We start from the raw sequence: 21157 nt of genomic DNA on the forward strand, positions 1-21157 counted from the left end.
ATGACTGAACAATCCTTTTTGGGATTAGAAAACGTTGAAGGGTTTTCACGATAATCTGCCCCATTAACAGAACTTTTGAACAAAAACCAATCTTGGTGTGGTCAAACGAGTGTCAAAAGGCCTTCAAAGATCTAAAGGCAACCATGACGGGGGGTCTTGTCCTTGGTTTGGTAGACATCTCTAAGCCTTTCGAAGTATTGATGGATGCATTTGACTTTGTCCTTGGGGGTGTCCTTTTCGAGGAACGCCACCGTATCGCTTATGAAATCAAAAAGCTCAATAATGCGGAATGAAAATACACTTTCTCCGGAAAAGAAATGTTTGCGGTCGTCTATTGCCTTGGAGTCTGAAGACAATATCTCTTGGGATCCAACTTCGTAGTGAGAACAGAGAACAGTGTCATTTGTCACTTCTTCGATCAATCGAAGCTGACGTCATAGCAAGCTTGGTAGCAACATCATTAAATGAGTTCGACTTGAAGTTCGAGCATAAAATAGGAAAGAGAAACCAAGCAGCTAACACGTTGGGTCGAAAGGGCGAACATGCGGCTCTAAAAATACTCTTTCTCCGGAAAAGAAATGTTTGCCGTCGTCTATTGCCTTGGAATCTGAAGGCAATATCTCTTGGGATCCAACTTCGTAGTGAGAACAGACAACAGTGTCATTTGTCACTTCTTCGATCAATCGTAGCTGACGTCATAGCAAGCTTGGTAGCAACGTCAAGTTAGACTTGTGGGTCGATGCGATGCGCAACATCATAAGGGAGCATTAAACATTCCAAGTCAAAGGGAAAGATCTGAACTCTACCGTGATCGATCCTTCAACCTATATGAACACGAGCTTCGAACCAATGCCCTTTAGGACTAGTACTTAAAACTAGAACCTTAGATCAACTCAGCCATCTTCACTATCTTTTTATATTTTATTTTGTAACAACTCAAGCCCGCTGCTAGCAGATATTGACCGCTTAAGCCTGTTACGTATTGCCGTCAACCTCACGATTTTAAAAATACTTCTTGGAAATGAGGAGTTTTATTGGATTCCTAGGCCAATTAGGTGGCTTAATTCGGGCTTCTAGCTCCAGGTTACTCTATTCTAACTCCATGAAGATCTTTAGTCTGGGAGCACTAGGCTCTAGACCCTCTGACCATTGCTCACGATCCTAACATGCTCAGGGTACTAGAGGCATCCTGATCTTAGTCATGGTCTAGCCAACCTAACTCTAACACCCTAGCTCTATGTAGATAAACATGCTCCACAGGGAGAACATATAGTCAAATACCTGGAGCTAACAAATACTATATCATGCACAAAACCTGGAGCTAACAATACTGTATAAACATGAGTACGTTTGGATTCCGTCCCTCGAAGTTGTTTCAAGTATCGCCGATAGTTGTTTCCTATTAGAACGTTCATCTCGTTTCGTTAATAACTCAAATTTCTTATTGCCTTAAACAATATAAATTTTAGCTTTGGGATGGTCGAGACAGTGGAATTTGATGAAAAACCCTATATCGAGCCAAGAACCCACATTCTGAGCAGTCAAAACCGTCGAAGCTGAGCTGAATCGACTTAGTTGCGTAACTCGAAGGAGCCATTGATTGTAGACGCGACACGTATCGCTAGTGGGAGGTGACACGTGCAGGTAGCCATTTTTTCCTTCCTCTCTGTTTTCACTCTTTTCTCTCTTGCAGGTTGATATGTGAGGAGCGTGTGAAGGTTTTGACGTGTCGTGGTCGTCAGGGGAAAGCGTGTACAAGGACAAATCTGTACATATAGTAAACTATCTTAATTGTAGTATTGTATTTTTTTTGTACTCTCTGTAATTTATCATTTAGAAGTCATCAATATAAACTTCTAGCGGTCATGGAGTTACCATATCAATTTTGCCACATATATTTCTCTTTTCATTTTCTCTCTCTTGTTTTTGGTGTTATTGATCTAGATGAGTGTCTAAGTTGTTGATTCTAACAACTAGTATCCAATGAAAAATCAAAGAAACAAAAGGACAAATCTGGAGATGATAATAATTTTTGAAATTTAATCGAATATATTAGGGACGCTCTAATCCTTTGTGTCAACAACCGGGTTGAATCTTAAATTTTGAATTTGGATGCATATTTTCACTCGTCTTCCATGAAGAAATTATTTCAAAATTTCATTTTCTAAAGAAGAATCTAATCTCTATTGGTTAGATGGATAGCACAAATTATATAGCAAAGTTAAAAAGTTGGTAGAAGATTGTGAAGAGTACTATGGTTGTAGCACATGACATAATAATATGAAACAATATACACCATTGTTGGTCGTATAAACATGGCTTGTGACTCAGAGTACTTTAGTTCAAGTCTATGTCACAATAGACTAGAGCATATAACGTTAAAGAATAAAGATATATGTTGCGAAAGGAGTTTTAGAGGATAAATGAGTCAGTTCCACAAAAGTTGTCATCAAATAAAATGAAGTACGATTGGAAATGGCCTATATAGGTGTTGAGCATCTCTAATTCCATCCGTTGGTGGATCCAAAAAATAGGATGGATGACCCAAGAAAACGTATGACAAGTCACAAACTTAGGAATTAGAATTTCAAGTCATATTGAATTTCTTAGACTTAGGTTAGAATAAGTTGTTATGCACTTCATGTTTTAAATTTATTTCATTATCATTTTCAATTTCACTTCTAAATTACTTTTCGAACACGTAAGACCATGGCGGTGTTTTCGACGATGAAGTATGTTTATGTTGAAAGTTTATTGTTTAAACGATGATGTTTTAAGAGTTATATTCCGCATATGAACTTAGATTAAGATGATAGTAGCAACTTTAGGTAGCTGAAATCTAGGGTCCTTACATATGTTCTTGTGATTTTTCTAAACATTTTGTTCCTTGACCTCATTTTAAATTTCTGTCTCTAAAGCTCTCAATAAAATTCCACAATTTAAAATTTTAAAAGAAAAGGGGAGAGAGTTAATTATTGCCGGGGCTAGAGTGTGATACAATGTACAACTACGGAAACACAAAACGATTGGATATTTCATTCACTTCGGTGTATTTTCTTACTCTCAATACTACTGGTTATTTTTTACAATACAAATATTTGTATAAGATAACATACACAATGTATTTTCTCAATTGTGAATACACAAACCACCACAAATAATTCATATCCAAAATATTTAACCTTTTAACCCTTTCAAAGTCAAAGTTTTGACCTTTTTACTGCCCAAACAGAAAGCTGCACCACCAAAAGAAGAAAGGGAATTATAATACAACAAAGAAAAATCTCTCCCACCGTTGCAAGCCAAATGTACCATGCAATTTTTAAAGCATCAGATTTCCTATATGAGACATTTACCAACTAAACTCCCACCAAGTAGTTTTGTGATAAGGAGGCAATGGCATGCACATGGTTACCGTTAACATCCATGCACAAATCCTATTTTTCAAATGCAATCGACCTATGATGAACATAATCGCACATATTGATGCAAAGAATGAGATAGAATTTGTAACCAAGTAACCAGTGTAAGAATTTCCTTAGTCTGAAGTTGGGTAGGCCATTACTGCAGTTCCTGCTATCAATGTTTTCAAAGTATTGCTACTATGAAACGAACGATGAATAGTGCTATTGGAGTTGAAAGGAATGTCTTCTTGCCAGACCCCACCGGCAGGGTTGATTGCGCCTTGAAAAGCCACTGTTGCAATCACCGTTGCCAACAACATCATTGTGCCTTGCACTTCTTGAAACCAATCACCTTTGTATTCAAGGTTCTTCATCCACAAACTTCTTATAAACTTTTTGAGTGTTAGTGATAACGATGGCTTTTTATCGCATTGTTCTTCAGTTCTGCTTGGTGATCCCTTCTCATTTGAGGCAGCACAGTTGTTTGTATGTTTGTTCCCATTTTTTTTTTCCCGGGATAGACAATAAATATTGTACTATCTGCATAATTTGAATTCAATTTGTTTATATCATAATAGTGTTGAAGATTGTTGGGAAGGAGTCCCACATTGGATAATTTAGGAAATGGTCGTGGGTTGATAAGCAAGGAACACATCTCCATTGGTATGAGGTCTTTTGTGGAAGCCCAAAGCAAAGCCATTGGAACTTATGCTCAAAGTGGATAATATCATACAAATGTGGATATCCATGATTCCTAACATGGTATCAGAGTCATGCCCTTAACCTAGTCATGTCAATAGAAGGAGACGTATTTGATACCTAGTTTTTCTTCAACCAACCAATTCAATTATAAGAACATACCTCAATTCGTTTTAACATCATAGAAAAATCCAAAATGGTATTTTCATTCTCATTGCCTTCGTTGAGGAATCCATAATCTTGTGGATCTTCATTGGATCTTCCGTCATTGTGATCAACAACTTAAGAGCTTCCAAATGGTTGTGATTTACGCATAAATGAATAACAGTTGGATGATATCAATTTGCCCATTAATCACTGCATGGTGGAGAGGAATCAACCCATTCAAATCGTGAACCATGCAAGTGCTTGTGTTCTTCTCTAGCAAAGCTTGAACAATCTCAACCGTTCCATTGTCTGAAGCCAAGTGTGGAGGTGTCCTTTGCACGACATCAACTTCCCCAGCAAGTTCAGGATTGAGATCTAAAAGAAATCGAGTGAATTCAAGATGGCAATGCAAAATTGACACATGCAACGGACTCTCAGTGTTGGAAGAGGAGATTAGAACTCTTTGAATGATATTTGGGTCGCCTCGAATTAGTGTCTTCAAGCTTTGAATGGACCCAATCTTTGATGCTTGATAGAGCTTTCTTTTACTTTCTTCAAAAGAGGAAATTGCTAATCTAAGTACGTTGTTTTCTGCATTTGCCTCCTTTATTGTTTCTCTAACTTCCAATTGGAGTTTTCACATAGAATTTATAAGCCAACATTAAAAATACTCTATTTTATTTATATGATTTTGTTGATTATTTATTTATTTATTTTTAATAGATGTTGAGATTCTCAAATAATTTAAAGTTGACCTTTTGAATTTAAAAAATAGTCTAATTATTGCCCTAAATTCTAAGAAGAAAAAAATCATTATTTATACTTTCATTCGAGAGTGATACCAAAGTGTCCCCATCCTAGTTTAAGTGGATGGGAAGCAAATCGAAGGAAGCTTATTTGTTGAATCATGGATAGAAGTATATATCATTATTTATTTCACTTAATTTTATTGGGATGCTATGGTTTCTCATCGATAAGGATAATGCCTCTCCTGATTTGATTAAGTTAAATTATACCACACACTTCTTAAATTTAGAGATAGAACAGTTTCATTTTTACCCTTATATTTATTTTAAAATAGTAAATATTTATTTATAATAGGTGTTATATGAGTTAAAGTTATATAGTAAACTAAAATCATATTATAACTCTTGGGTAGTGCATATCTAAAGTCATCAAATTCTTTAGCTAATATTCTTCCTTGCATTTTCTCTCTCCTATTTCTTTGGGTTCATCTTGATCGAGTGTGTTCGTTGTTGTGCAATCCTAACAACTGGTATCAGAGCTAGGTGAGATTCACCAAGGTTTGAGAGATGGAAAGTTCAGAGGTTGCAATTGAGAAGTTTGATGGATCCAATTTCGGTTTTTGGATGAGGCAAATTGAAGATTATCTGTACCAAAAAGATTTTAACGAACCCTTGTTGGTGGTGAAGCCAGATACCATGGCCACGGAGCAGTGGAAGCTCTAGAATTGTTAGGCCCTAAGGTTGATCTGGTTGACGTTGTCCAGAAACGTGGCGTTCAACATCATTAAGGAGAAGACAATGTCAGATCTGTTGAAGACGATGTCGAATATGTATGAACAACCGTTGGCTATGAACATGGTGTATTTGATGCGGAGATTGTTCAATCTACAAATGTCTAAAGGTGGATCTGTTGTTGATCATATAAATGAGTACAACATGATTGTAAGTCAATTGAGTTATGTGAAAATTAATATTGAGGATGAAATTGAATCCCTGATTTTGATGTCAACTTTACCCGAGTCGTGGGATACTGTTGTTATCGCGACCAGCAGTTTTCGAGGATCTGAGAAACTGAAGTTCGATGAAATCTGAGATGTAGTTCACGACGAAAGTATTCGCAGACAAGAAATTGAGGATTCTTCTCATAGTGCACTCAGCATTGACCAAAGGAAAAGAAGTAGATCAAAGGGCCCAAACAAAGGTCGATCAAAATCAAAGAACCTTGAAAATTTTTCAAACAGACCAAACGTGACGTGTTAGAGTTTTGGAGAAAAATATCACTTTCGGACACATTGTACAAGACTAAAGAGGAAGCAGAATTACAAATCGAAGGATGATAATAATTCTATAAATTTAGCAGAAGATATTTGGGATATTATAATCCTCAGTGAACAGTCCGATTGAATCCTAAATTTTGGATTCAGGAGCATCTTTTAATTCATCTCCAAATAAAGAGTTGTTTCGAAATTTCAAGTCCTTAAATTTTGAGAAGGTGTATCTTGTCGACAACAAAGATTTGGTGATTGAAGGAAAATGGGATGAAAGCATACAAACTCGAGTAGAAAATTAGTGGGCATTAAAGGATATCAGAAATATTCCTGGTCTAAAAAAGAATATGATCTCTATTGGTAAGTTGGATAGCACAGGTTATGCAGCCAAGTTTGGAAACAACTCATGGAAGGTGAAGGGTGTCATGGTGGTAGCACGTTACACAAAATCTGGAACCCTATACACCACTGCAGAATGTATAAACATGGCTGCTGTTGTTGAAAGTGCTTCCAATTCAAGTCTATGACACAATAGATTTGGACATATGAGCGTCAAAGGAATGAAGATGCTGACTGTGAAAGGAGTTTTAGAAGACCTAAAATTTGTTCATATGAGTCTTTATGGGCAAACAAAAACGAGTTAGCTTCACAAAGGCTGTTAGAGAACCAAAGAAAGTACGATTGGAAATGGTCTATACAAACATTTGGGGACCATCTTCAGTTTCTTCACTTGGTGAATCAAAGTTCTACATCACCTTCATTAGTGATTTCAACAGGAAGGTATGGGTTTATTTCCTGAAATACAAGTCAGATGTGTTTGCCACCTTCAAGATGTTGTAAGCTGAAGTTGAAAATCAGACCAGTTTGAATATCAAATGCTTGAGGTCTGTCTTTTTTGTCAAGATATATTATTCGACGTCTAAAAAATCAGGTGGTGACTTATAATATCATGCGTAATTTCTATGGTATACCTTTTTTTCAAGTTTTCTAACATATTATAAGGTCCGAACTCTTTTCTTTTGTTTTAATTTCTTTATTTAAACCCTACCAACATGTGGGCAAGAGCCACTTTTTTTTTAAGAGCTTTAGAAAATAAACAACAAAGGGAACACAAAACGGTTGAATATCTTGTCACTTTGGGTATTTTCTTTCTACTTTTGCTTGTTCTCAACACTCCTCGTTATTTTACTCCACAAACATTTAAATAAAATAACATACACAAAATATGTTTTTCTTATTGTGAATACACACACCACCAAAAATAATCTATATCCAAAATACAAGATGAAACATGCAACATAACTTTGTTTTTGTAGCCCTCAATCTTTATCTGAGTTATGGTTGAAGCCATTGCATCTCTCTTAAAGTCAAAGATTTGACTTTTTTACGGAAAGGAGAAGCTTAAGGAAAGGAATGTAAGGAAAGGAATGTAAGGAAAGGAATTAAAATACAACAAAGACAAATCACTCCCAACATCGCTAACAAGGTATGCCATGCGGTTAGAAATGTTACTTTTGAAGCATAAGAATTCCTAAATGAGGCATTTAGCAGCCAAACTCCCAATAAATAACTATGTGATAAAGATGCAATGGTAATGCACATTGTTACTGTTAATAACCATACACAAATCTTATTTTTCAAAAGCAATCGACCTATAATGAACACAATCACACATATTGATGTAAAGAATGAGACAGAATTCGTAATCAAGTAAGCAGTGTAATAGTTTTCTTGGCATGAAGCTAGGTAGGCCATTACTGCAGTTCCTGCCATGAATGTTTTCAAAGTATTGCAGCTGTGAAACGAATGATGAATAGTGCTATTGGAGTTGTAAGGAATATCTTTTTGCCAAACACCGCCAGGAGGGTTGATTGAACCTTGAAAAGCCACTGTTGCAATAACCGTTGCCGCCAACACCATTGTACCTTGCACTTCTTGAAACCAATCACCTTTGTATTCAAGTTTCGTCTTCAACGAACTTTTCGTTAAGCTTTTGGGCAGTGGTGATGTCGATAACCCATCATAACATGGTTCTTCAATTTTGTTTGGCGATCCCTTCTCATTTGATGTAACACAAGTTTTTTTGTAGTGTTTGTTCCCGAGATAGACAATAAATATTGTACCATCTGCACAGTTTGAATTCAATTTGTTTATATCATAATAAAACTTTTTAATACCTAATTTGTAAGCTAATAAATAGACCAGCTCGATCATCTTGACTATTCTTTGTAACAGCTACAAACCACTGCTAGCATATATTGTCCACTTTGGCTCTGAATGCATCCTCGTCAGCCTCATGGTTTTAAAATGTGTCTTGGTCATGTCAAGGAGTTGAAGAGGTTTATTGGATTCTTAGGCCAACTATGTTGCTTAACATGAGCTTTTGGCTCCAGATTACTCTATTCTGACTACTCGACTCTTTCTTTAGTCTTAGAGTAATAGGGTCTAGACCCTCTTAATCTCACCACAATCCTAAGGTGCTTAGTCTAGTGTACGCATCTTGACCTAAGTCATCTGTAATACCCGAATTTTTAGATAAATAAATAAAAAAATAAAAATAACAACATAGGGGCAAAAGGGTCATTTTGCCCCTACTCTTATCCAAGGGGTCTAGTTGTTTGGGCTCCAAGAAGAAAGAGAGAGAAAAGAAAAGAAAAAGAGAGAGAGTATGGAGAAAGGAGAAGAAGTTAGGGTTTGGGAGAGAGGACGAACAGAGATGACAAATCGCCATTGGAGATCGAATCCAAGGCAAGAAACTTCGAAGCAATACTTCTCTCAGTGCTGGAAAAGGAGTTCGGGTGGTGGAATCCACTCATTCCGGCAAGAAAATCCGAGAACGGACAAAGTAAGGTTCCGAACTTCTTATTTCGATTTTATCTAGATGTGAGGAGTTTCATGAGCGTTAGATCTGGAGTTTTTGAGGTATGTGACTAAAATAAGATTCTCACAGGTTTCTTGAAGTTCTTGGACGAGAATCGGACGAAAATCAGAGTTTAGTCTGCCTTCGGGTAGAGCGATCGAAAATAGAAAATGTTAGTTTTTCTGTATATTTGGACGGCCTTAACTCATCCTGTGTTCAAGAACAGAATAAAGGAAAAATATATTGTAGAAGTAGAATATGAGATCTACAATTTGCGTGTAGGAACTTTGTTGATATGGATTACGGATTGAAAGATAAGAAAATCGGAAGAAAATAGATCGAAAACGCCAAAAACTCACGTTTCTGGAAAATTTGGAAAAACGCAGGAGGAGAGAGGGGAGGCCTTGCCACCACGCGTCGGCCAGCGTTTGGAGGAGCGCGGCAGGACCGACGAGTGACACGTGGCGACCGCGGGTTGGGGAGGCGTGCCCCACTGGCTAGTCGACACGCATCAGGGCGCGGATTTGGGTCAACCCGAGTCCGATCCGGCGCTCCGCACGCGACTCGAGAACACTGAACCAAATCGGCTGCTGGCCCGCGACTGTGCGGGAAGCCGTGCGTGGACACGCGCGCGTAGAAAGCCGCACGTAAAACACCCTCCAGGGCGCGTGCAGGCGCGTGTAGGCGCGTGGTTGATCTTTTTCCCTCCGTTCGACCTCCGTTTGCTTGTTTTTCGCACCGATCAACTCTGATCCTATTTTTATGTGAATTAGGACCTATCAAGGAAATTTCAGAATTTTTGGAACCTTTTCCGGCAAATAATTCGAGCTTGGTAAGGCCCGCGTCAACCAAGTAAGTAGCCATTTGGATTTCCACGAGCAGTACTTGTAGGAACCGCTAGGAACAAGCATGCATGCTACCACCTATGAAATTAGCTAGCCCGATTTAGCGTGTTATTATAGAAACTGCGAATATAAGATGATTATCGAAAGCTAGATACAAAATGTGTATTAAATCTGTTTTGATTGAGACTTTGATAATGTATGTATGCATGAGGAGGTTGGGAAACTTGTGAAATCTGCGCTCCGGGTAAAGATGGACGTTATCTTCCCGTTGAGCATGTTTGATAATTTTGCATGAACTGCTGCGTGTAAACTCTATTGTATGATGATTGCTTGTATTATCTTTCTTGATGAATAGGAAGAAATGATGAGCTTAGATTAGGATGCTTATGGCTAAATAAGCTAGACGAGACCCTAGATTGGGGGACCTCTAGAATACCGTGCAATTAGACCCGCGAAATGATTACCGGCGGAACCAGAACCCAGAATTCCAAACCCGATAGGTTTGTGACACCAGGCACGAGAATCCTAGAGAAACATGAATCTAAGTCTAAGGCACCAAGTTCCACCCTAGAAAGAATAATAGGTCACCACGGTAACTGTAGGTAGCCCGCTAGAGTTGAGCAGTGAAGATAGTGTCATCAGAACCTCCACTTCCCTCTCTCCTCCGATACCATACCGTCGAGATAGAGCTCCGGTACGGTGATCGTTGAGCTTTGCAGATCCGGATAGGGAAGTATGACAGGTGCCCAGACCTAGTGGTGATAGCTAAGGGGTCTTCTGAACAGGACTCCTGGGTCGTAGAAACCCGTCCCTGAGCGGGGGACGTGGAGCCACTTAGGATGACTCAGTAGCTGACCGGCATATAGGGGGTCACACCCCGTTTTGTGGGTGTATGGTCCCGTGTGAGGGTCGTCAGTTAACCTCCACCGATGATGTTCAGAGAGAGAGTCACGTATTCAGATCCAGCCATACGATCCCGTTAGATTTGCTTATGAGGTCGCGCCTCACCTTAGGACACTGATAATTTCAGTGCATAAGATGGGCAAGCCTTTTATGATACAGAAAAGAGAGTTGTAGCTTAGATCACTCTCCTTAGAAACCCGAGAAAGACCGTGGTTACCTACCAAGATAAGGATGCGAAAAGAGCCTACAAGTAGGCTGCTTACTGAGTATATTTTTATACTCACCCCTTTCTCCCCTTTTTTTTCAGGTACCATTTGATACGGGGAGGTGTTCGAGAGCTGTGCAGTCACAGAGGGGTGTCGTTCCGGAGCGTCAGTCCCTGGTCGGCTTTTAGAGTCCTTTGTCCGTTTTCACATTTAGAGTCTTTTGTATTTTTCTTCATAATTGTATTTTCCATTTGAAATATTTGATTTTAATTTTGTATTTCATTTTTACATTTGCAATTTCCTTTGTAATATTTTCAAAACAAACCTTCTTTCTCTTTTGTTTTAATTGAATGGTATTTTTATCCTTTTACTTTGCTTTTCTTTTTTTTTTATTTTCTTTTTGTTTGTTTTCGATTTCGTCCTTTTAGTCACGATTTCGATTCTTCGAAGCCTCGAAAATTGGGTCGTGACATCATCGCATAACCAACCTAACTCTTAGACTCTAGTTTTGTGTAGATAAACACGCTAGATAGGGAGAACACACTATCAAACACCTGCAGCTAACACATACTGTATCATGCACAATACATGCAAACAAGCTCAACAGGAAGATAATATCTATAAATAAACCTCGAGAACAGATCACAATAGCTAATCTTGTTTTCTAACAAATTAGAGTGGCGTAGCGGAAGCAGGGTGGGGCCATAACCCATAGGTCCTAGGATCAAAACTTGGCTTTGATTGAGGAGATAGATTTTAAAATTAATTGAAGTGCATACAAATCAATGCTAACATATATTATCTACTTTGGCCCGTTATGCATCGTCGTCAGCCTCAATGTGTCTTGGTCATGTCATGTCTAGGAGTTGAAGAGGTTTATTGGATTGTTGGATCGGGCTCAAATGGAAGATAATATCCATAAATCAACCTTGACCACATATCACAATAGCTCATTCTCTTTTCTAACAAATCAGAGTAGGAAGGGTGGTGGGCCTATCACCCACATGTCCCTAGATCGAAAGACTTCAAAATTTATAAACAAAATAGAAGTTCATTATCAAAATTTTATATTTTAAGAGCATGTAAATATAAATTAATTCATACAAGATTCTTAATCCATCACTCCTAAGCTTTAGTTACGTATGCTAGCCTCACATTTTAAAACGTTGACCATTTTACCTCCCCATTCAATGCCGAGTCTCACTATAAAAAATATCATGTCTATAATGGGATTCGAACCCAAGCCTTTTCGGAACAGTACCTAAAACTGGAAACTTAGACTAGCTTGGTAATCTTGACTATTTTTTTATTTGTAGCATATACGAATTAGTTCTAGCATATATAATCCACTTTGGCCCGTTATGCATCGTCGTCAGCCTCACCGTTTTAAAATGTTTCTTGGTCATGTTTAAGAGTTTGAAGAGGTTTATTGGATTCCTAGGCCATCTACGTTGCTTAACACGAGTTGTTGGCTCCAAGTTACTCTATTCTGAATCCTAGATTCTTTCTTTAGTTTTGGAGTCATAAGGTCAAGACCCTCTTAATGTCACAACGATCCTAAGGTGCTTAGTCTAGTGTAAGCATCTTGACCTAAGTCATCGTATAACCAACCAAACTCTTACACCCCCAGCTTTATGTAGATAAACACGCTTGATAGGGAGAACACACTGTCAAACACCTGGAGCTAATACATACTCTATCATGCACAATACAAGCAAACAAGCTCAACGGGAAGATAATATCCATAAATCACCCTGGAGCCCATATCACAATAGCTCATCCTCCTTTTTAACAAATCTGAATGGTGCAGTGGAAGCGTGATGGGTCCATAACCCATAGGTCCCAAGATTGAAATCTGATTGTGAAAGAGAAAATTATTTTATAATGACATTTAAAATTTGAGAGGAAGAGCGTGTGATATGACTCCTAAGCTTTATAGATTGCCGCCCACCATCGATACATTGCTTATTAAAAATGAGATTCAAACCCATGCCCTTTCAAAAAGCTTTTGGGTCTAGATTACTCTACTCTGACTCCTCGACTCTCTCTTTATTCCTCGAATGTCTAGGAGTTGACGAGGTTCATTGGATTCCTAGGCCAGCTAGGTTGCTTAACACGAGCTTTTGGTTTCAAGTTACTGTATTTTAACTATTCGACTCTTTCTTTAGTCCTCGAGTAATAGGGTCTATTTCCTCTTAACGTAGCCACGATCCTAAGGTGCTTAGTCTAGTGTACGCATCTTGACCTAAGTAATTATATAACCAACCTAACTCTTACATCCTAGCTCTGTGTAGATAAACACGCTAGATAGGGAAGCGAAGCGTGGTGGGCCCATAACTCACAGGTCCCTATTTTGAAACCTAGCTCTGATAGAGAAGAAAGACTAAAAAATGATACAATGACATTTGTTGCAAAACAAGGATCATTAACTCTCAAACAAGTACCTTAGACCTGCTCGGCCTATTTATTAACTTTGGCCCGTTATAGGTTTATTGCATTCATAGCTACACGAGCTTTCGATTCTAGGTTACTCTTTTGACTCCTCAACTCTTTCTTTAGTTCAATCCATTTCGTTATAAATCAACCTGGAGCACAGATCACAACAGCCCATCCTCCTTTCTAACAAATCAGAGTGGCGTAGCGGAAGCGTGGTGGGCCCATAACCCATAGGTCCCAGGATCGAAACCTGGCGCTGATAGAGAAGAAAGACTAAAAAATGATACATATTGACCGTCCTTGCAACACAAGGATCATTAACTCTCAAACAAGTACCTAGACTTGCTTGGCCTATTTATTCGCTTTGCCCCGTTATGGGTTCTATTGCATTCCTAGCTACACGAGCTTTTGATTCCAGGACTCCTCATTGACCGTCCTTGCAACACAAGGATCATTAACTCTCAAACAAGTACCTTAGACTTGCTTGGCCTATTTATTCGCTTTGCCCCGTTATGGGTTCTATTGCATTCCTAGCTACACGAGCTTTTGATTCCAGGACTCCTCAACTCTTTTTTCTTACAAATTAGAGTGGTGCAGAAGATTGGTGGGCCCATAACCCAGGTCTCACGAAAACTTTGCTCACTTTAATATTGATAGATAAAACAGTTTACATACAAAATTAGTTGATACATTCTTAATTCATGACTCATGACTCCTAAGCTTTATAGATCGCCGCCCACCGCTACATTGCTCACTACATATGCAAGCCTCACATTTTAAAATGTTTTGCATTGCTCACTACATATGCAAGCCTCACATTTTAAAATGTTTTGCATTATATCTCTCTAATCTTTGCCGGTTCTTACAGTAAAGAATATCATATCAAGAATGGGATTTGAACCCATGCCCTTTTGGACCAGTACCTAAAACTGGCGCCTTAGACCAACTCGACCATCTTGACTTTTATTTTTTTGTAACAAATACAAATCGCTGCTAGCATATATTATCCACTTTTAGGTACTGATGCATCGTCGTCAGTCTCACGGTTTTAAATGCAACTTGATCATGTCTAGGAGTTGAAGAGGTTTATTGGATTCCTAGGCCAGCTAGGTTGCTTCACACAAGATTTTGGCTCCAGGTCACTCTATTCTGACTACTCGTCTCTTTCTCTAGTTTTGGACTCGTAGGGTCTAGACCCTCTTAATGTCGCCACGATCCTAAGGTGTTTAGTCTAGTGTACGCATCTTGATCTAAGTCATCGTATAACCAACCTAACTCTTACACCCTAGCTCTGTGCAGATAAACAAGCTAGATAGGGAGAACACACTGTCAAACACCAGGAGCTAACACATACTATATCATGCACAATACAAGCAAACAAGCTCAATGGCAAGATAACATCCTTAAATCACCCTGGAGCACAGATCGCAATAGCTCATCCTCCTTTCTAACAAATCAAAGTGTCGCAGCGGAAGCGTGGTGGGCCTATAACCCACATGTCCTCAGATTGAAACCTGGCTAACACCGAAGAAAGACTTCAAAATTGATAGACAAAATTTGACACTTCAAAATTGATAGACAAAATTTGACTACTAACCTTTTCAAAAGACATCTATCTGAAAATATATATTATATTAGATAGGGCGGCGTTCCCAACCCCTTTTATCTAACGAAATAAAAATGTTCCCCACCCCTTCCCCTATTTCTAGTCTAAATTGAAATGCTTCACTTACGGGTAAGATAGTAAGATATTTGTTGTCTATCCCGAGAATTAAAAATCGGAAAAAAAATACTATGAACAATGAAGAACAATGCAATGACATAAGAAGTTTGTGGAGGAAGAACCTTGAATACAAAGGTGATTAGCTTCAAGAAGTGCAAGGTACAATGATGTTGGTAGCAACTGTGATCACAACCGTGGTTTTTCAAGGTGCAATCAACCCTCCTGGCGGTGTTTGGCAACAAGACATTCCTTTCAACTCAAATATCATTATTCATCATTCTTTTCATAGTAGCAATACTTTGAAAACATTCATAGCGGGCATTGCAGTAATGGCCTACCCAACTTCATGCCAAGGAAATTATTACACCGCTTATTTGGTTACAAATTCTATCTCATTCTTTGCATCGGTATGTGTGATTATGTTTATTATAGGTCGATTGCCTTTGAAAAAATAGGATTTGTTCGTGGTTATTAACAGTAACCATGTGTGTTGCTATTGCCTCCTTATCACATAGTTACATACTCGGAGTTTGGCTCGTAAATGCCTCATTTAGGAATTCGTATGCTTTAGAATTAACGTTTACAATAGCATGGTACATTTTGTTAGCAACGGTGGGAGTGGTTTCTCTTCGTTGTATTGTTATTCATTTCCTTCTTTTGGTGGTGAAGCTTCTCGTGTAGGCAGTAAAAAGGTTGTATCTTTGGCTTTGTGGCATTTAGAGAGATCCGATTACTTCAACCACAACTTAAATAAAGATCGATGGCTATACAAAAATTAGGTTAAGTTGTTTGTTTTATCTTATATTTCGGACATGGATTATTTGTCGTGGTGTGTTTATTCACTATGAGGAAACGTATTTTATGTATGTTATCTTATTTAAATGTTTGTGGTGTAAAATAACTCGAATGGGATTTGCGATAAGTAAGAATTTTTTTTGGATCTTTGAGGCGAGCACGACCCAATTTTTTAGGCTTCGAGTAATCAAATCGCGATAAAAAGAAAAAAATGAAAATGAATAAAATAAAACAAACAATTAACTATAAAATTGTGCGCGATTTAATATAAAACATTAGATATTGTTCTAGTTATTACAAATGGAGAATGGGTGCAAGAAAACCAATACAAACGACAACTCGAAAGAAATATAAAATAACATTGACGCCATGGGTCGACACCCCTCTATGATAGTACAACTATCTAGCACCTCTCCACCTTGATTGGTACCTAAAAAAGAAAGGAGAAAATGGGTGAGTATAAAACACTTAGTAAGTAGTCTACCTGTAAGCTCTCATCGGATCCTTAACCTAATATGTATCCACAGGCTTGTCGTAGGGTTCTAAGAAGTTTGCCACTGGTTCAGGTATTCCCTGAATGTTACATCACACCACAGTGGTGTCTAACATGAGCTAATCTATTTGTGTAGTCCCTTGTCTCCTCTTAGAGTAAGTTTCCTCCACACAGAATAGTAGCTCCATAATATACTACTATGTAGTATCTCATCTACTCTCAGGCAGGTTGTTCTACACACAATAATATATCCTCAATCAACTACCTATGTAGTCCCTCATCCACTCTCAAGCTGGGTTATCATACAATCGATAGTGATTTCTCATGTTATCTACTTATATAGTCCCTCGTCCCTCTCTAGGTAGGTTATCGTACATACAATAGCAATTCATAATGTCACCCACTTATGTAGTCCCTTGTCCTCTCTCAGGTGGGTAATCATACATACAGTTGTAGCTCCTTATATCATTTACTCTCGTAGTACCTCGTCCCCTATCAAGGCCGATTATGCTCTACAACTAATAGTGCGTCTTCAGGTTGTTAGGGCATGTTATATTCTACACATAGTGACTCTCCAAATAGTTTCGTTCGCGTTACTATCAATCTTATGTGTTCTCCTTGTTCACCTTGGTGCCCAATGGATATATTAGGTCCTAGGACGTCTAGGTGGATTAGGTCACAACAAACATTTTCAAGTCGCTCGAAGGTAGCATCTCGTGGCTAAGCCAAATCTTAAGGTACACCTAGGTCTCTAATTTCCACTCACGATCCTACGGTGGTCAATGTACTGAAAATGTATTAACCTAAGATGTTGCATAACCACTCTTGTTCTACTGCTCTCCTGACTCTATTCATGCACACCTAGGTTCTACTGCTCTATTGATCACCTAGTGCATAGAAATCATGATCTAAACGTCCATGTCGTTTACTAAGGGGATAATCCTATCGATCAAGTAAGCATAGGTAATTCATACATACATTTACCTGAATCTAGCATTCAATTTAATCCTATAGCTCAAACATGCTCTAACACGTGGAGCACAAATCCCAAAATTTTCGGTCCTTCATTCTGGTGCACCAGAAAGCATTTAATAGACATGCATTCTCATAATGGGCATTTATGTAATTTTTCTTCACAAACATGCACACCTATTCAGATTTTGCTCATTTAAATTCTAAAAATGCATATTCTAACCACCTAAGTTAAGATAAGCTGCATGCTAGAAGGTCTAGCCCTAATGATTCCTACCTGTATTACTTGGCTACAATTCAATTAGGATTAGTATAAAAGTTTGGACAAAAATCAATCGAACAGAGGTTGAACAGATAAAAAAAGACATTGCACAAGCAACTCACGCGCCTCACGCGCGGGTGTCACATGCCTTCAGGGGCTGAGAAGATGTGCCTCAAGGACGCCACGTGTTAGCGGCTGATTGGTAGGCTCGAATTAGACAATCAATCCTGCGGCAAATGAATTTTCCTTGGTTTTTCCTCTGTTGAGACATGGGTCGATCAAGCGAGTAAGGTATGCAGTACAAGTTGGCTTGCTACGCATCACCTCTGCGTCCAGCTGCATTGCTCCACCCGCAATGTACCACGTGTCGACTTGTGTGTTAGCCGGGACTCTCCATGTATTGAGCGACACACGTCCTACCTTGTTTCGCTTGCACAATCACGATTTCAAGATTCTGATGAGTTTTCTAACTTTTTAAATTTTTATATCTTTTCCTAAAAAATCTATCAATATTTGATTTCTTCTCGAAGTTCTAGAGTTATATTCCATTACATGAAGATATTTCTCTTGAAATTTTTAATCAAATATACGCAAAGTTATTCAAGATCAAAGTTGCCTAAAATCAACTCTCTTACCGTTCTTGGAGGCATCCCAAAACTCCTACTTCCAACGTGATTGGACTTCGAATTCCTTCACAATAAGTGTGCGAAATTACTTCAAGATGACATACTAAAATTACAGAGGCAATTTCCTTAATATGCACACGAATTTTGAGAAGAATTTAGACCTAAAAACTCATACAACTCATATTTGTTCTTTCTAGGTTCGTGGCGAAATCGAACAAATCTAGAACCCCAAATGTAGCCCTTTGCCTACTTTGAGTTTATTGTGAAGGACTCTAATCAAGTCAGCCTTCTCTCGCCTAATCGAACAATTTTTTTTTTCCTTTTGTTTTTGCATGTGATTAGTCTAGGGCCTCCTCAAACCCTTAAAAAATAGTATGATTGGCAGCAAATATTGTCCGTTGGCACACCGTCGAGTGTCTGGCTCTGATACCATTTATAGTAGCTCAAACCCACTGCCATCAGATCTAGTCTGCTTTGACACATTACGTATAGCCGTTAGTCTCATGGTTTTAAAATGTGTCTGCTAGGAAGAGGTTTCCACACCTTGTAAAAAATGTTTCATTCCCCTGTTCAATCGACATGAGATCTCACATAAAAATACTATTTATTAGACATTAATACAATACATAGTTAGATTGTATGATCTTCACCCTCACAATTGTTCAAATATATAAGTTTTTTTTTTCTTTGTTAAATGATATTCATTTTAGTTATTAAGAAGTTTAAATTAAATGTTTTTAGCTTATAAAGGATTTAACTAAGAAAAAAAACATAAATCTAAAAAAGCCACTTGCACGCAACCCGTCACAATTGTCTTTTCTTGGCAGCACATTTGGCGATTGTGCGGCACTCACTCTCATCACTGAGTGAATCAAGCCAACTTCGGATCACGTTACCTACAGTTGGGCAACATATATTCAAGCGGGGTTCTGATTTAAAAATAAGATTTTAGAAAACTTAGGAGAGAGGTTTTGGAAAAAGAGTTTTGAAAGCAAGAATGAGAAAGAGAGAGATTGAGAGTAGTATTATATAGCATGTAAGCAAAAGACAACAACAACGGTTTAAACCGTATAGTACATTTTGAAGCATTTCATGTTTACCACGAGTAGCCATGATTTCGCCAAAACGTCATACTCTTAAAGAAACAAGAAAGAAATAATATAACATGAAAGCAGTAAAAGATAGCGGAAAAGTAGTACAAGGCAAGGGTTTCGGCGTGTAACGGGCATGCGGTCATAGGCAACATGCCTCTGACAAGCAAGACCGTGACACAACGCGCAGATTGAAAGTCTAATTTATAACATGACCTCTAATAATAATAATACATAATCAATGTTCTACACAAAATGGATAAAATAATGCTAGGAAACATTCTCTCATTGAATTTCTTATTTTCTTAGACCTTTACAAAGTCTAATCTAGATTTAAATATTCTAAAGTAGAACATATTAATTACAATTCAATTGATTATGCAACGAATATGAACATAATTATAAAAATATACTTGCATGCAAAATGTGATTAATTTATAATATGATATTTAATATTAATTATACATAACCCATATAATACTCAAAATGGATAGAATAATGTTTAGAAAAACTATTTCTCGTTGATTTTTCATTTTCATGATTTTTTCAAAGTCTCTTATATGTATGGAGAGGAAACCTTTAGAATTCAACCATGGTTGAAATTTAGAATTAAAAATAAATATTAAACCATGGTTGTAGTTAGTTAGTTAGTTAATTAATTAAAAAAAAATGGATTTCGTCACAATAATTTGACGTGACATCTTTCTCTTCTTTGATTATATTAATTTCGTTGCAATTACTTAGATTTTAATTAAAAGTTAAACATCAAGATTTTTTCCGAGTTTAGGAATATATGTTTTGGATAAAAAATTAATTGTATAAAAAACATTCTCTATCTGTTTACCCCAATCCATGAAGCTAGTATTTGATGAGTTACGAAAAAAGTAGCTATACGTCAAGGAGAGATGTGACTTTGCAAGAATATGCATCACCTTCCTCGAGCACGTCATCAGGTGTGGAGAAATCAAAATGGATAGTGATAAGATTAATACTATCGAGGATTGAAGAGTCCCCACTTTAGTGACCGAACGATCCTTTTTGGGATTAGCAAACTACTATAGGTACTTCGTTGAAGGGTTTTCACAATAATCCCCCATTAACAGAACTTTTGAACAAGAACCAATCTTGGTTGTGGTCAAACGAGTGTCAAAAGAACTTCAAAGATCTAAAGACAACCATGACGAGGGGTCTTGTCCTTGGTTTGACAAACGTCTCTAAGCCTTTTGAAGTATTGATGGATGCATCTGACTTTGTCCTCCTTTTCGAGGAACGCCACCGTATCGCCTATGAAAGCAAAAAGCTCAATAATGCAGAAAGAAAATACACTTTCTCCGGAAAAGAAATGTTTGTCGTCGTCTATTGTCTTAGAGTCTGGAGGCAATATCTCTTGGGATCCAACTTCGTAGTGAGAACAGACAACAGTGTCATTTGCCACTTCTTCGATCAATGATCAATCGAAGTTGACGTCATAGCAAGCTCGGTAGCAAGAATTATTAAATGAGTTCGACGAATTATTAAATGAGTTCGACTTCAAGTTCGAACATAAAATAGGAAAGAGTAACCAAGCAGCCGACGCGTTGAGTCGAAAGGACGAACATGTGGCCCAGAGAATGCTAACCCACATTCAGCCAAGTAAGATTAGTGGGTTGATGCGCAACATCACAAGGGAACACCTATAACA

The 21157-nt window shown here is 37.9% G+C and overlaps 1 protein-coding gene and 1 non-coding gene across 2 annotated transcripts; both read right to left on the reverse strand.

Moving 5' to 3' along the window:
* Positions 1–3538: 3538 nt before the first annotated feature.
* On the reverse strand, positions 3539–5159 carry LOC147792538 (uncharacterized). Its single transcript, XM_087124497.1, has 4 exons — positions 5093–5159; positions 4430–4871; positions 4266–4362; positions 3539–3862 (listed from the first exon to the last, which is right to left on the reverse strand). Exons 1-4 carry the CDS (start codon positions 5157–5159, stop codon positions 3539–3541), a joined length of 930 nt encoding a protein of 309 aa, XP_086980623.1.
* Positions 5160–14394: 9235 nt separating this feature from the next.
* Positions 14395–14475, reverse strand: TRNAL-UAG (transfer RNA leucine (anticodon UAG)). The gene has a single exon. It is a non-coding gene; the product is annotated as a tRNA-Leu (tRNA).
* Positions 14476–21157: the final 6682 nt, after the last annotated feature.

The sequence above is a fragment of the Cucurbita pepo genome, chromosome 6 (genome assembly GCF_057944985.1).
Source record: "Cucurbita pepo subsp. pepo isolate OVF chromosome 6, ASM5794498v1, whole genome shotgun sequence".
NCBI lineage: Eukaryota > Viridiplantae > Streptophyta > Magnoliopsida > Cucurbitales > Cucurbitaceae > Cucurbita > Cucurbita pepo.